Below are 17,626 nucleotides of genomic sequence, written 5' to 3' on the forward strand. Positions count from 1 at the left end.
TGCTGTATCCAGTGGCCCCTGGAGCCCCTCTGCTGTATCCAGTGGCCCCTGGAGCCTCCTGCTGTATCCAGTCGCCCCTGGAGCCCCCTGCTGTATCCAGTGGCCCCTGGAGCCCCCTGCTGTATCCAGTGGCCCCTGGAGCCTCCTGCTGTATCCAGTGGCCCCTGGAGCCTTCTGCTGTATCCAGTGGTCCCTGGAGCCTCCTGCTGTATCCAGTGGCCCGTGGAGCCCCCTGCTTTATCCAGTGGCGCCGAAGGGGTACATACTTCATGATAAATGCCCCCATAGATGCAGAATCTCGCAGCATATAGAAGGACATCACTGTCCTGGATGTCAAGGTTGGTGCTAGTGTAAAACACTACAGATCTTCTGCCTGCAGCTACTTACTGGGAAATCTTCAATGTTTCTCAGGGGAAAATTCACAATAAAATGTAATAGTTTTGTAAAAGATGAAGGTAACAAAAGGCATAAAACTGAAGAGACTGCACAGTGCGCAGCCCTCTATGTGAGACTCCTGGTCGCTGATTGGCCGCTTCCCTCCTGTGCAGCAGACACAGGTAGTCTAGCGCACTTCCTCCTCACCTGCTGGCCTTCCCGGAATAGTCCATAGCCATGAACCAATCAGCCCGAGCTGTAGGTGGGGCGACACACTGTAGGTGACAGGAGAAGCCAATCGGAAACAAGTGGGCGTGGAAGAGGTGAGAGCCGGCAGAAGGTTGTGTGTAGTAGCCAGTGTTAGTTTTCCATAGACTGTTGTGAGGCTGCTGCAGCTCCTGTCACACGCGCCTGCTACTGCTGTGTCCAGAATGGAGCTGAGGGAAGCGGGGCTGCGCCGCCAGGCAGTCAAGAGGCATCTGCACAAGCACAACCTGAAGCACCGCTATGAGTTCCTGGAGACCCTGGGGAAGGGCACGTACGGCACCGTGAAGAGAGCTCGGGACAAGCAGGGGAAGGAGGTGAGAGCCGCACAATGTGAGCTGTATGTATGGAGAGCGCCATGTGTCCCTGTGGTGTGCCCACGCTGCCTTGTCACTGCTGCAGCCCTGGCACAATGTGTCATGTGCTCCCCTAGGAGTTATTCCTGCATACACTCAGTACCTGTACACAAAGGGAGTGATAGAGGGTAACCATAGCGCCCCATATGCCAGTACAGCAGTGCCCATCCTGCCTTGTCACTGCTGCAGCACTGGCACAATGTGTCATGTGCTCCCCTATGAGTTATTCCTGCATACACTCAGTACCTGTACACAGACAAAGAGAGTGATAAAAGGTAACCACAGAGCAGCCATATGCCAGTACGGCAGTGCCCATCCTGCCTTGTCACTGCTGCAGCCCTGGCACAATGTGTCATGTGTTACCCTATGAGTTATTCCTGCATACCCTCAGCACCTGTACACAGGCACCAGAACTGATATTGGGTAACCATAGAGCAGCCATATGCCGGTGCAGTGATGCCCATCCTGCCTTGTCACTGCTGCAGCCCTGGCACAATGTGATATGTGCTCCCCCATGAATTATTGCTGAATGCATTTAGCACCTTTTACACAAACACGGGGAGTGATATTAGGTAACCACAGGCCACCCATATGTCAGTACAGCAGGGCCCATCCTGCCATGTCACTGCTGCAGCCCTGGCACAATGTGATATATGATCTAGCAGTGTCATGTGCTCCCACATGAATTATTCCTAAATGCATTCAGGACCTGTACACAGACACAGGGCATGAGGCACGTTAATAAACTTTAGAGTGCCCATATGGCTATACTGCGATGCCCATGGCTGTTCATGTGTCCCCCACCATATACCCAAAGACCTACAACCTAAGGGTCAGAGCAAGTTTTAGCAGAGAATGGTGCATATTATATAACTGAAATGACCTGCTATCCAAGAAATGGTTGAATTTCCCTTTTTATATCTAGATGCTGGGGCATTGGCCCTGGTCATATATACTTGGGAATGCCCTCAGTTTCTGGACCGCACCACCCATATACAAGTCCCTTGCGCTGATCCACGCATTCCCAGGCATTACTATCTACTTGGCAATGCATGCACCTTGCCCTTTACACTTGTTGACAGGCGGATTCTGTGAGGGGATGTGATTCCAGAATTTCTACTTCCTTATTTCCAGAACTAACGATAATCTGGGGGTTACGTTAATGAACTATTATAGAGCCCTGTGTGACCTCTGTATGTGTAGTGGAGACGGGTGTTTGTTTCTGTCCATTCTCTGTATACATCTCTGTATTTTCTGGGGGGTTTTCTTTGTTTTTCTTGTAAGTTATAGTGGGGACATGTATCAATGGGCTGCCTATGAGCAACAGTTCTTAGACTGTATTTGGGGCTCTGCTGCCCCTCAGATTTATTAAAGTGTCTTTGGCCCTCTATTAAATCTGTCTGCAGTATTCTTTTGCTCTGCTGTGGAGTTTTTTTTTGGTGACTTTTTAAAAAGTCCCTGTTTGTAAATTGGGCAATGATACAGTAACGCGGCTCCTTTCCATGAGTATTGCCCCCGAGTAAGTGTGTATTTCAGATTCTCCTGAGTTTACTGTCTAGTGCGGGCACAGTACAAAGAGATGCCCACATGAATGTCTCCATAGAGAAGGTGACTTGTTACAGCTTGTTGTTTGCTACATTAAGTGACATTGCCTTGACTTGGAAACGTGTTGTGCTGTGTCATAGTGTTGGTTGATAACTGGATCCAGTGCCTGGTGATGGCGGCACTACAGATGGAAATGCTCTTTGCTGTTGCACGGTTACCCACAATAGCCGGTTGGCTTGCAAACATTTGCACTAGCCGCTAATCTGTGGATAAAGCCTCAGCCTCCTTTATGAAGCAAATTCCAGGCTGTGTCCTGGTCTACAGTCACACGCTCTCTGCTCTTAACCCCTTCCTGATACCACTCTACTTATGATATAAAATATAGCCATACTGGCTGTAAGACTGAGCTGATGGGCTACCTGTCAGTCATAAGCGATCATGCTTTGGGATATCCTCTGCATATAAAAGCCTCCTTTGTCATTTGCCCCTATCTGTCTCCTGATCGTGCAGTTGTGTCCTTTCTATCAACACAATGACACATTGCAGAGCTGGGAACGGGCCAACTTGTGGCAAGTGAGCAGAGCGTGGGCGCAGCAGACTTGTTAAAAATAGCCGGCCAGTTTCGTCACTCCTGTTTTTCTTTGGGGTATTTCTCTTTTACAACTGTTGACTTTTCCACATTGGATGAACTCACAAATTCACGACTGTTTTAGGAGCAGTGACAACAGGTGCTGCTCACATTGGCCGCCCCTGGAAACTACTGACAACTATACTTAGAGGCTTTAGCTGTTCTGTTGGTTTTTATTTATTTGGTGGTTATTGTCTGTACAAAACCAAGTTTCTCTTCTGACATCATAAGAGGAACAGATGACACCCAAACATTTATAAAGGACAAACAAGACATTCATTGACACAAATAGTTTTTCATGTTAAAGCCAGTCTGATGTATCTGGCCTCAAAAGAATTTCCAAGTAGAGAGCCACACAGTTTTGCAGACTATTTCTGGTATGGCAGCTCTACCAGTTCCAAATTCAGTACATCCCTCCATACCCCTTGTTTAGTATGGTGTAACATCTTGAGGTAGTTATATTACATTTATCATTCTTCTGTACTAATCCACATTCTTGGGTGAAAACCTGGTGCAATGTTCCCATTCTTCTACCTTATAATGGTTATTATATGGTCAGCTGCAGGGGAGTCAGCTTCTATAGAGGACCCCATATATACACCCATCCATTGTTCATCCATTATATGGATGAACCATCTGTACCCCATACAGCATACCCATACAAACTTTCCATTTTTATAAAAAATTATAATTTATTTCTAGTGATGGAAAAGGCCAGAATCTGTCATGGACTGCTTTTCTTTTACTTGACAGTACTTATATTAAAGGGAACCTGTCCTAATAAACCACTACCAGTATGTTGTCAAGCAGCTGACACTCCTTCTAGATCATGTTTCTTTCATGACCCAATGTGGTGGCATCATCCAGAAAATCTGCTTTGAAGATGATGTAAATTTGTTGTATAAATTCAAGAGATTTTAACACTGAAGTCAAGGTCTCTTTCTCAGAACAACCCCTTCACTGTAATTGATGGTCCTGCGTCCAGAGACATTGCTAACCAGATCTCTATGATTTCTGTGACAGAGCGGGAGGCGGTCAGAGCTCCCCACCTTGACTTCAGTGTTGAACTCTCCTCCTCCATGACTCCGTACAACCAATATACAGCTCACTTCAAAGTTGATTTTCTGGAAAATATTACCACACTGGGTCACGAAAAAAAAAATTAGATGGTGTCATGCTGCTTGGGAATATTCTAGTGGTTTGTTGATGACAGGTTCCCTTTAAGGTCCTTTAACATTCCTCTAGAAGTGTGTTATATTAATAGAAGTGCTTGGTATCATCCATAAACATAATAATCCACCATAATTTATAGTCGTGTCTGTCAGACCCTGACCATACTATTCTTTGATAATAACCCGGTAATGATGACCCAGTGGACAGATCTATTTGGTGCAGTATTGAGGATACATGGTCCGCAGACCACATAAATGAGATATCCTTGTGTGTGTAATTCTGGGGAGGGTACGACATGTCTCTCCATCCCTCCACTACTTAGAATAGAATGCGGATGAAACCTCAACATGACCGATTTTCCCAGCCACATAAACAAAGCCAGTAATTGAATCCAGTGAGTGATGTAAGACATTTTCCACTCCTGAGCACCCAGGGTGTTCCCACCTGCAACAACAAGAAGCATTTCTTCACCAAACGTTGTCACAGCCCTACATGATGTGAGCACCCTGTGACAACAGTCGTCTTGGAAATAGGGAAATTTGAGGTTAGAATGGCCCCCACCCCCATGTATGACACACATCCTCTGTCCTTGTCTGTCTGTCTGTGGGACTCTGTTACTTCCGCATTCCTGCTCCTACAATAGATTCGGAGCTTCTTTGTTTTCCCTTTGTTTTGTTTTCATTTATAACTTACCCCCCCCCCCCCCCCCCCAGCCTAAGACTCCAGAAGCAGATGAAGAAGGAAGTCTAAGATTAGGCTGCAGAGCATCTCACTAAAACTGAATGTGCTGCTCCTGGCACCTGTAATGCTTTATGAATAGAAAACCTATTAACCAGGTTTGTTTCTATAGAATTAGCTGTCTCGCCCTGCTTCACAGTCTATTAAAAGGTGCTTATTGTAAACTTGTAACAGACAGGTGCAAGGTGTAAATATCCTTCTTATACACTCACAAACTACTCTCCGTCTGTGCGCTGCTAAATTGAAAACTTTTGTGCTTCCAGTAAACATCGCTTGTTCTGAAAGGATAAAGCTCCTTTCTTGGCAGCCTGACACAGTCTCGCCTTCCAGTGCCATGACCCTTACTGTGGAGAGCTGTGAAGATCAGGTTCTGTCTTACCTGCCAGACGATGAAAACTGAGAGCAAAAAATATGTACAAAAAATGCTAAAGAGAATCAGTCTTTTAATTAGCAGATGGAGTTCTGCAGACATTGGGAGCTGTTGTGTCATACATTTAAGTGTGAATTTAGTAGAAGCAATCCTGTGAAAAATGGATTTATATTCCAGACTTGTAGCAGGACTTGATGCACTTCTTTGTGACATTTCTGCACTAAACTGCTCTATAACTGCTCTCACTCATAGCAGAGGGGAGGGACTGTGCTGTGTTCAGTGAAGCGATCTCGCACACCATTGCATCAGAGTGCTGCAATCCTGGATTATAAATCCATTTCTCACAGTCCTGCTGCTACTAAGTATATGTAAGTGAACATTGAGCACCAGAGGTGTCGCTCATATGACCGGACTAGCACTACAGAATGGCTCTCCTGCAGGGGGAAGAAATCAGTTTCTCTTATTGGAGGTTGCTACCCTACAAGGCACACTAATGATTTAGCATTGTGCCGTGATTTTGGTTTATTACAAAACCCATAATACAGATGTGTGCAGACTAAGGCCTCGGGCTGATGACTGTTCGCTTTTCCCTCAAGCTACCTGCACAAACTGTGGCTAACACCTAGTCCGTTGCTTGCGTTTGTGTACATGAGGCCTAACAGAAGGTCAATAAATAGGTAAAATAGGCTCCCTGTTAGATGGATCATGGTTTACCTTTGTATATATAACCTTAGATAATATAATGGGGAAACTCGAAGTGTTGTAGATGGTCATAAAAATGTACACTACAGTTAACTTAAACTATTCTTTCTTACTTTTCATTACCAGGTGGCTATTAAATCAATTCGCAAGGACCGGATAAAAGATGAGCAGGATATGCTACATATTCGAAGAGAGACGGAGATTATGAGTTCGCTGTGCCATCCTCATATCATTTCTATATATGAAGGTAAGAAGAACAAAACAAATATCCACACTAGGAATATTCATAATTCCACCAAGAGTAAATGTAACTGAATACAGGATGAGTAATAAAAGCCATGTGAGCTTTCCGAATGTTGCTATAATAATACTGATGCCCCGTGGCCTCACATGGACAATATAAAGTAACATAATTGTCCTATGAGTAACGATCTCAGAAAAAACATCCACACCTCTCCCACACACATTGCCTGCATGCTAGCACAGGTAGAGTAGCTGCAGGGTACGTGGCAGGCCTGTGCCGGTGTACTGCATCATCTCCTCCCAGCGGGTCTATGCGGGGGAGTAACGTGAAGACTGGATACAGAGACGAACAAATGACTTGCACATTACTCATCAGGGCTCTTACCAAGTAAATGGGACTTTTATATGTGACTTCAGCGCTGCCTTCTAGAAAGTGAAAATAATGGTAATACACACCAGCAATTCTGAAACTAGATGCTAGTTATTACACATGTCAGTTCTATACCTCTAATAATAGTTGTACTTTAGATCAACCTAACCTTGTTTTTTATGTGGCGGTTCCTGGTACGGAACTTTGCATCATTCGCTCTTTTTCAGTAGGCCACATAGTCTAATCACTATATAATAGAGTGACTTGAGCATGCTGATACCAGCTGTGGAGTTTCTGTTACCTTTCTGTACCAGAGCGAAAGTGCAGGTCATAGAAAGAATATAGAACAGCTGCTTATCAGGCTAGGAAGATAACAAGGCTATAAAGATATAAAGATGGCCAGCCACCTGGAACTAGTACACAAAGGGCAGCTTCTTACTCTCTATGATATTCCTGATCTTGAGCCTTTCCTGCAGACTGCACGCCCTACATTGCACAATGGCTTTGTGAAGATTAATTTGGGTTCTCCTTATGGAGAGTTTGCCAATTAAGGCGTGTGAGACCTGTAACCATTGATACTCCACCAAGGGATTCTGGGAAATATGAAAATATGTTTTCCAAGGTATGAAATGTAAAACGGTGCCTCTTTTTTTCTACCTTGAAAAGGCAGCCCCCTTGACACCAAGCATGATTTATAAGAAATTTTATTAAATTGATGTGGGCTTTAGCCAAACCAGTATATCTATTCCAGAAGGAACAGACTCCCAACTGTAGACAGAACAGTTTCGACCTGGTTGGGTCTCCTCAGTTACATGGCCACATTATACCTTGATCAAAAGGGAACCTAAAGGACATCTAGCACGAAGATCAAAGATTGTAAACCAAGCACACTGACATAATGGTTGTGCTCCCTGTGTCAGGATCTGCTGCTCTTCTTTTAGCTTCTTGTTTACTGTTTTTCTTACAAAAAAGGGATTAAGAATAAAAGGCTTTAAAAATTATGCAAATGAGCCTTGGGCTCCGTGCCACATAGGTTTTAATTGAGTCTGGAACCCCTCAGGCTCATTTGCATAATTTTTAAAGCATTTTATTGTTAAAACCAAGGGCATAAGAAGCTTAAAGAAAAATGAATGCTGTCAGACAGGGCATACACCAGTATGGTTTACAATCCTTGATCCTGGTGGTAGATGTCCTTTAAATTAGGAACATGTATATCAATTCATTTACATCTATTATTCTGATAATACAGCCACTTATGATATAGATTCCCTGTAAGCACAGGGTACATGCTTAAGGTGCTAAAGTACATGAATAAGGTGACTTCTTGTATACAGTATGGGTGGATACGTGTGTAATATTGGAGCAGGCTAGATATAAGGTGGAGCAGACATTTTATTAGTTTTTCTTTTAAGTCGTACTGTACATGTTGCCGCTGGTGCGATATCACGTGGTCTGGCATTAAAAATCCTTCCATGTGATGGCACACCCATTGCAGGTACAGTAGATCCGCCTTTGCATCTGTGCTTTCTCTAAACGTGTTATTGGGAAATCGGGAATAATTACACCCTGAACTTTTGGCTCTTTGTGGAAGCCACGTGTTTCTGCTCCACCCTCATTTTCTATCTTTAGCTTCTTAGTCTCCATAGAATATTCTATATTTTCTTATAGAAAGTGTAAGGACCTCTATTTAATCCGGAAATACTTTACATTTCGGAGAATTAATTTCTGCAAGTTATGGGTGGAAAATCTGGCTAAAGGTGGTCATGGGTGTGATTTTTAAAAAGTAATGCTTGTTAAAGGGACTTTCCGGGAACACTGATTCATCCACAGGAATACCCCCCAAAAACAAGAAAAAACACAGTGGCACAAATTGTCCTATGACCGCTTATTAAATCTTGTTGTTTTCCTGCTATTGTTATTCTCTTTCAGTATTATAACCTCTGGCACACTGGGAAACTATTCTCAACAATAAAGTTTATCACATTGTGGTAGATACTCTTTAGTTTTTGTATGTTATTGAATCTTCTATAAATAAAAATCGGTGAACAAAATGTAAAACATACTTTGGGCACCCATAACAGAACATTGACATGTTCTCTTGAGGGATTTTCCACAAATCTGCCTGCTTGTTTTTATTTGTTATCCGAGTCCAAAATCTGTAAATTTTTATTATTTGTTTTCCTTTATCTTCTGCTACAGTGTTTGAGAACAGCAGCAAGATTGTCATTGTGATGGAGTATGCCAGCCAAGGTGACCTCTATGATTATATCAGTGAACGGCAGCGGCTCAGTGAGCAGGAGGCGAGGAGATTCTTCCGGCAGATTGTATCTGCTGTTCAATACTGTCATGCGGTATGTTTTAGGCTAGAATTGAACATAAGAAAGCTGTGTCGCTTCTTCTGTGGTCAATCGCTCATTTGTGAATCTGTATGTCTCTTTTCAGAATGGTATTGTGCATCGTGACCTCAAGCTAGAAAATATTCTTCTGGATGAAAATAGAAATGTGAAGGTGAGCAATGCTTATAACTTTTCAGCATTTATGCATTTGTTTCATTAGGAAGCATGTGATTATCCACATTGATACAAGGCTGCAGTGCTTCCCTGTTCCCAAAATCGCAAGCGGTCGACAGAAAGACCTAGTGCACCAGATTTATGAAGTGTCTAATTCTCATTAAGTACTTTAGGCTAACTTTGCATTTTCCATTATTTGTCTTATGCAAACATAATTTTTGCTGCATTTGTATAATTATTGGTTAATGCTCCTTTCTAAAAACTGTCTAAAACCCTTGATACATTTTTTGGACAAATGAAGCGAATTCTTTTGTAAATCTGTCACACTGTATGTATTTTGTATTTGACTGTACAGTTTAAAAATAACATCTTCCCATCATATACTTGACCTTGAAAAAACACAGCAAAACAATGTTATTTCACCCATTCAAAGTGTTTAAAAGAATGGCTAACGCGTGTGTAACCTAACCCTGCTGACCTTGCTTATTTGGTTGAACTTGCTTTGACAACACTGAGCAGCGATCTCACACCCATTATATTGCTGCAGTAATAACTACTCCCAGAAGGAATAATCAGGGACAGCACATCGCTGGCTCTGCTGGAAGGCCCGGAAAAAAATGCCATTAGCTTTAAACCGGGAATTCCCCTCTGGAACTGCTAAGTCACTTTATCGCTGTTACTTGCTGAACCTATGATAATATACCAAGGTCATTCAAGACAGAGGTAAGGCAGTACATAACTTATTGTACTTGGCACGCTTGGTTATTGGGGCCTATAGCCGTTAAGGCTTCAGCCACAGATATTTAAATTGGCGGAAGAACAGGAATGAAATCTTATATTGTTCATGTTAACGTGTGTCCCCACTGGTTACATTATTTGAAAAAGGCTCATAAGTTGTTTGTCCTGAGAAATCAGGAGCCAGATGGACCGATGCTGTAAGGGGATTGGTAAATGAGTGTGGATTATTTTAATATTTTAAACTATTTTAGAAATAGTTATATATTTTGTTAATGGACAGACAACCCTTTCAGAAAAATAATAATCATTGCTTATGTATGCTGGATACAAATGTCCAACATTTCTTCAGTTCTCACTTCATGTGTTTTTCTTCTGACATCTATTCATGGTGCAAGAGAAATGGCCTTTAACCAAAATTCAGCATCTTTCAAATGAACTTGTTTTTGTGCCGTTTGTGGACTTTATCCTCCTGCAGGAGAGCTGCTTGAATGTTCCATGTTGGCAGAAGTCCAGTATGTCTATGCAAACATAGGAGGGAGGGGAGCGAGAAAGAATGTTCCTAATTCATTTACATACAGGATCCTGAATGCTGTAAATGATCACCTCATCCTAGTATGTGCCTGCAGCACCGAACTATTTAACCTTTTCTTTCTTAATAATATGTCATTTATGTTTTGTTTTTAGATTGCAGATTTTGGTCTTTCCAACATTTACCACTCGGACAGCTATCTTCAGACTTACTGTGGCAGCCCGCTGTATGCATCCCCTGAAATAGTTAATGGAAGACCATATGTAGGACCTGAGGTGAGATTACAAATCTTGTGTGCTCTTAATGACACTTCTGCATTAACTTATTCTTGGTTCTCCAGTTGTCACCCAAACTCCTATAAAATTGATTCAGATATGTGATGGGAGAATAAGGGACAGGTATTTTAAATGATATAAATGATGAAAATAAACTTGTATACCATGCTAATTTTAAGGCTGGCCATTACAACCACAACAAGACTATACTTCGGTTTTATTTAATCACCTAGTTCCCCAATCACTATCTCTTTTATATGAATGTGCAAAACCTACCTGAAGGCTATCCCTTGCTGCCGCAAAATATAAATGCATTCTTGCTTTGGACTAGTATGCAGTTATTCACAATAGGAAAAGGGAAATCCAACAGCTTGGTACTTTTCAAAATATAGTAGTGTTTGCCATATGTATATCTGCATGCCTTTTATTTGGTAGGGTTGGCCTTTTCAACAACTTCTTTTCATACGTAAATCTGAATCTTTTGGTAAAATATTAAAGGGTAAATGTTACTACTGTAAACCTGATTCTGCTTTTTTTCAGTCTGGGGGATTAGAGATGGACCATTGTATTTTCTATTGGTGTGGATGGGCCTGCTTCTGTTGTCAAAGATGTGTTGTGTATATAATCGAGTATAAGCCGAGGTTCCTAATTTTACCACGAAAAACTGTGACTCGAGTCAATACGAGAAATGTAGCCGCTACTCTCTAATAAAATGTCCAGCAGAGTGCCCCCTTAAAAAAAAAAAAAAAAATGTTATTACTCACCCTCTGGCGCTGACCCCCGGCGTCCTGTTCTCCCTGCACAACCTTTTCATCATAGTTTCTGTGCTGGCAGATCACATAGACGTTTATCTGCCGGGCCCGGACGGGAACCCAAAGAGGATGAGTGTTTATTAGCGATTTGATTATATGGCTCCTATTAAGTCCTATTTATGCTGGAGTAAGACCTGTTGGGATATGTTTTGTATGTAAATGTACAAATAACGCTTGTCCTGTTTTGTAGGTAGACAGCTGGTCCTTAGGAGTTCTACTCTACATTCTGGTCCATGGTTGCATGCCATTTGATGGGCAGGATTACAAGAAGCTGGTGACACAAATCAGCTGTGGTGCCTATAAAGAGCCAAGCCAGCCCTCTGGTAAGTAACCTGGGTACTCTGGAGGAACGTCTGAGCTTGTTTGTACGTATGCATTGAGTTTGTGTGATCTGCAAATAATGCTGTATTGACATTTCAGGTGTTGCTCTTGTGTTGTTTACACTGTTCTATTGTTACTAATTCCTGTTTGTAACTGTACTCCTGTTTGCAGATGCTTGCGGGCTGATTCGTTGGCTTTTAATGGTAAATCCTGAGAGGAGGGCTACCCTGGCTGATGTTGCTTCTCACTGGTGGGTGAACTGGGGATACCAACAGCCACTTAGTGAACCAGAAGCAACCAAAGACTCTCCATTTTCAATAGTTGGTGGATGGCTTCGCAAATCCTCACGACCTTTGTGGGATAATGGCTCTAAGATGCGTTCATTTTTACGTCAACATCTTCCAGGAGCCACTGTTACCCGCCAGCGCTCTTTAAAGCGATCCAAGAGAGAAAATATGAGTCAGGTAATGGCACCTCAAAACTCCCAGGAACAGCCAACTACTGTGCCACCTGCCCCTAAAAAAGGTATTTTAAAGAAGCCTCCTCAGCGAGAATCTGGGTACTACTCTTCGCCGGAGCACAATGAGAGCTCACCAATGGAAGAAAATGATGCCACTCCTGTATTTACTGTGCCAACAGGTAATGAAGCCTTAAATGCCAGAAGCAATGGGCAACAAGAACCAGCCACCAATGTGGTGAGGAAAGGAATTCTCAAGCGTAACGGAAAGTTTTCTTCTCCAGGGGCAGCACCTGAATTGACTTTTGATGCTGTAGACTGTTCTTTAGGGAATCAAAAATTACCCATGGGCATGTTAACACGTGTAAAAGTGCCAACTACTGTTAGCCAAGAAAGCATTCTCTCCACTGAGTCTTTTGAACTGCTTGACTTTCCTACTCGATACAGAGACCATTCAAAAGGCAAAAACAGATCTATGAGGGTTAGTGTCTCTGCAGAAGATCTTCTGAAATTGGACTTGGATGAGGACAATGAAAAGGATGGTTCTAGACTATGGGATATGGGGTGCTATCGGGCACGGGTAGCAGAGAGCTGCCTGACTTTAGGTGTGGCAGAAGAAGAAGCAATGCAGGTTTACAGGACCGCGGTGCTCATTGGTCGAGAACTGAGCTAACCTACCTACTGTGTATACTTGCTGTTGAAAAGCGTTGTCTGACATTAAAAGGAGAGAGGTCACAGACACAGAGGTTTTACCTGAAAATCTAAGTGTTGCCTTACAGTTGATGGAAGGGTGTTTTAGTAGGCTCATTGTTGAAATCATTCTGTAATCAAAGTTAAAACCAGACTTGGCAACGAAGGTGACTCCTCCAGGTTTTGCACTAAGAGTCAGGGCATGTGATGTACTGCACAGTTCAGGTTAAGCTGCTGCCCTATTGTAAGCATACAATACAAGATACATATTGTATCAGCTTGCACTTTGTACATCCATATACTGCTGTATACTACACTATGGTTATGAATCCTTAGAATTGGATGACGGTAACTTGAATATTCAATATGCTGTGGATGAATCTTTCCATTCTACTTGAAAATATTGCAGTTGTCGTGTAATACCCCAGTCTACATCCAAAGCCAAGGTTACACAGGCTAAGGATTGCAACAAAAATAACTTGATCGCACTAAAAGTTTTGAGGTTGGAGAAAACAAGGTGATCAGTCCAAGAATCTCTGTGGGAGGTGTTCTATGGGAAAATGAGTAATTGAATTTGCACAGTGTTTGGTCTCGAGCAGTAATCCAGTGCAAACATTTTTCTATGGGTAAACATGAATATGCGTGTGATTTATATTTATAGCTGTGCACACCCACATGATCTTGAGACTTTATGTGGAATTTTTTTTTTTTTTTTTTTTTAGGAATGAATAAAAATTTACCTAAAACAAATTAGCAGTAGAAATATGCACATGTCATGAGCGAAAAAACTAAAATGTACCCCTTTTTTAACTTAATGCTATTATATTTATTTTTTATTACTTTCTAGTAAATATTTTTGGCAATATTTTTGTGCCTTTTAACCTAAATCTTAATAGTTAATACATCACTTTCATCCCACAAGTCTTTTCAGGATAAAATTTGTATCAAAGAGTAGATCAAGAGCGTTTTCCTCTTTCTCAAGTTGCATTTTTGATACCTCCCCTTTAAAATGTAGTGGGGAAGAAAAGAATTTCCATATTTAATGTAAAAGACGCCTTACACTTAGAAAAAAAAAAATGGTTTGGGATTGGTGTATATTAAAAAGCGGGAGAGTCGTCATTGTCTTTTTGTATTTAATTTTATTTTTTCTTTTGGTCCAGATATTTTCAGCAAATATAAACCAAAATTAAACCAAATGATAAAATCCTATTATAGTGCATTGTGTTTATTTAGTAGGATTGATGAAGGTAAAACGCAGGGATCAATAAAGGTGTCACCATGGAGCTCCTGGGTCTCCTAACCCAAAAAAAGGCCACAATCCGTATTTGTAAGACAAAGCTAAGGGTTATTTTACCGAATACAGTAATATTTTTATGTGCCAGACTATCTATTCCATAAGAAATGGAACAGCCTGTCAAATATATGTATCATATTATAGATGGATGGTTACAATCTCTATTAAATATGTGGTTCTTTCCATTCAGAGTGACCCACATAAGTAAGACAAGATGAGATAAATGTAACAAACATGGAGAATATGCTGCACCAGCTATGTTTACTATAGATTTAGCATATCAGTCACCTTAGCATCATCGGGGTCTTTGGCATAATTTTAACCCCTTAAGGACACAGCCCATTTATGTTTTTACGATCCATTTTTTACTCCCCACATTCAAAATTCCGTAACTTTTTTTACATTTTTCTATATGCAGATTGTACTTCCTTGTGATGGTATTGAATATTCCATACCACATACTGGAAAACAAAAAATTCCAAATCCGATGAAAATGATGAATAAACACATTTGTGCAGGTGTTTTTTTTCCTTCTATTTTTTTGTTTATGGCATTCATTGTGTGATCCAAATTGCCCATGGACTCTCTGTATTATATTGCCCTCTTTTGCATTTGTCTTTTGGGGGCGACCAGCCTTCTTGGGGGACTTGATTGAGTTTGTGATGTTGTAAAGATGCAATATGCAGGAAATGACAAACCTGGAATTGACCAACTTCTCTTGCTATGGTTGATGGTGTTGACCCTTTGGCCTTTATCTGGACAACCTGCTGACAGAGGGTTTCAGTTACTTTAGAACAGAACACCATTTTTGCAAAGTCCATGACAACTGGAAAGTTAGGCTGCCTGTTAAATATGATTTGTCAGATTACCGAAATTAGTACCAGGTGCCAGATTAACACAAATAACATGCAGGTATCTGAAAGTGTTCTATAATTTTGATTAGTTTTCTTTTACAATTTATAATTTGCATTTTTATTCTTTGCTTTAGAATATATACAAATTATGACGTAAGTTTTTAAAGGAAATCTACCATTTGATGCATTATGAAGCAAACATTCCTTGAGAATTCTGTGGCTACACTGATGCAGCAACATATCTTGTTTAATTCCTCAGTTTAGTGGTTTTGCTAGAAAAACAATGATAAAATTCAGGATAATGAGGCTAATTTACTCATGTTAGGATATATTCACATAGGACTACACAATGACATTTTAGGAAACTGTGTGGTATTCTCTTATTTTGATCTCCAGTGTATGTATATAAAACAGGCCAATATAGTGTGTCAGTGAATCCTGGACTACACAGATCGAACACTGGCAAAGACAGGACTCCAATGCCTAGTAATATATAATGCAAGGGGTCCCGTGTTCATATATGACTAAGATGCTTGTCCTTGGCACAATGATCGGCCAGTGTAATCTGGTCAGTGCAAGGTCCACGAGTTATGGACTGACCACAGTTGTGTGTTTTTTAGCCATAATTTGTAGTTTGAATAATTCCTAATAGATCTTGTCCTGTAAAGTAAATCACCTGGCACATCTATAACAGTGATCCTCTATAACAGTGATGGCGAACCTTTTAGAGACTGAGTGCCCAAACTACAACAGAAAGCCACATATTTTTCACAAAGTGCCAAATGCAAATTTAAAGTAGCTTATTGCTCCCTGCTGTGTCACAGATTCAAGTGTATTGGAGCCCTAAAGACACCAAATACAGTAGAATGATGGAGAAATTCGGATTATAATTTTAGCTTCCCTCTAAGGTCCCCTTAACAGGATGAATCGCAGGCCCTGAGAAGGGGCTTCAATGATAATCCAGCGCTGCCCACTCCTCCTTGCTCCTCCCTTACTCTTCAAGTCACTTTAAAATTGTGCTGAACATGGCACGTTCTGGGGTGCCTGTGACTGCAGGAGGTGGAGTCCTGAATGGTGACCTTTGTGCTGGGTGATGGCCTGGGTGCCCACAGAGAGGGCTCCGAGTGCCACCTCTGGCACCCGTGCCATAGGTTCGCCACCACTGCTCTATAACCTAGTGAATACACGTCAGTATATTGATGGATTATTACAAAGGATTTAATTGAACCAGAAAGCGTAGACAATCAGCTTTTGCACAATATTAGGTACACTTTGATATACATCATGTTACAGGACAACTTTTATACTTGCATTGTAATGACCACACCATAGTTAATTTACTTGAAGTTCTAATTAACATGCTTTGGATCTCTAGAGAAAGCCTACACATTTATTAGTCTGCATAGTTGGCTCCATGTGCCGTGTTTTAGACACACATTGGATTTTGCATGCCAGTACTTGTTCATTTGCCATTTTATAGTTTGGTTTTGTATAATGTTGTTTTTGTTGGCTAAAGACAAATATTTCGGCTGGCCAAACTGAATAGGTGAGCCTAAAGATGTTCTACTTATATTATTCAACATTAAACGCTGATTCATCTTTTTTGGGTATGGTAGTGATGATACTAGAATAAGAAGTTAAAAGAAGGTACAGTATATGAGCTCTGCCTTACACAATTTGCTTGGGGGGGGGTCAGAAAAACTTTTATATATTTTCCAAACTATGCCAATGAATTTGTGGAATAGAAGAGGAGTAAGTAATTTTACATTGCTACAGGTCCCTAGAAACCCCAGCATTCTTTAGCTCAACATTGCGGCAGGCACAATTACAAATAGGTAATCTTTCGGTATTCCCCAACCATGTGATTGCCTTAAGAGAAATCTACCACTTAAAAAAAAAAAAAAAAAACACTCACACATACTCACCTTCCCTCCTCCGTATCCCAATGTCAGCGCTTGTATTCGCTAATCGTGACATGCTGGGATCACCTAAAATAGATCACTCCGGACTTCTTATTACTCACGCCTCTTCCACCTCCCTTTCCTCCTGTTACTGGTAGGTTTTGTTGATGTGTGGCCCATATTAGGATGTCCCGCATACCTTCCAGCAGGTTCAAGGAAACACTTGAAAGTACTAACACTACATAAAGCAGTTCCCACCTTAGCCTGAAGGTGTCACTGTTTCCAGTATGTCTGTGTGTAGTGTTTCAATGTAGCCAACTATCTGCCTACCAATTACAGTGGTTCAACGTAGTAGAGCCTGCTCTTGTGGCTCCTGAACGGCTCCCTATTAAATATATAATAGGGACCCGCAAGCCAGTCAGTCACCCTACACCACTTTTAACCCGATTTTATCGGGTTAAAGGGGGCCTGGTGAGCCATT

The 17,626-nt window shown here is 41.5% G+C and overlaps 1 protein-coding gene across 1 annotated transcript; it reads left to right on the plus strand.

Moving 5' to 3' along the window:
• Nucleotides 1-610: 610 nt before the first annotated feature.
• On the plus strand, nt 611-14,305 carry NUAK2 (NUAK family kinase 2). Its single transcript, XM_072137520.1, has 7 exons — nt 611-956; nt 6,278-6,398; nt 8,964-9,115; nt 9,207-9,272; nt 10,697-10,816; nt 11,819-11,951; nt 12,121-14,305. Exons 1-7 carry the CDS (start codon nt 807-809, stop codon nt 13,077-13,079), a joined length of 1,701 nt encoding a protein of 566 aa, XP_071993621.1. The 5' UTR covers nt 611-806; the 3' UTR covers nt 13,080-14,305.
• The last annotated feature ends 3,321 nt before the right edge of the window (nt 14,306-17,626 follow it).

The sequence above is a fragment of the Engystomops pustulosus genome, chromosome 2, assembly GCF_040894005.1.
Source record: "Engystomops pustulosus chromosome 2, aEngPut4.maternal, whole genome shotgun sequence".
Taxonomy (NCBI): Eukaryota; Metazoa; Chordata; class Amphibia; order Anura; family Leptodactylidae; genus Engystomops; species Engystomops pustulosus.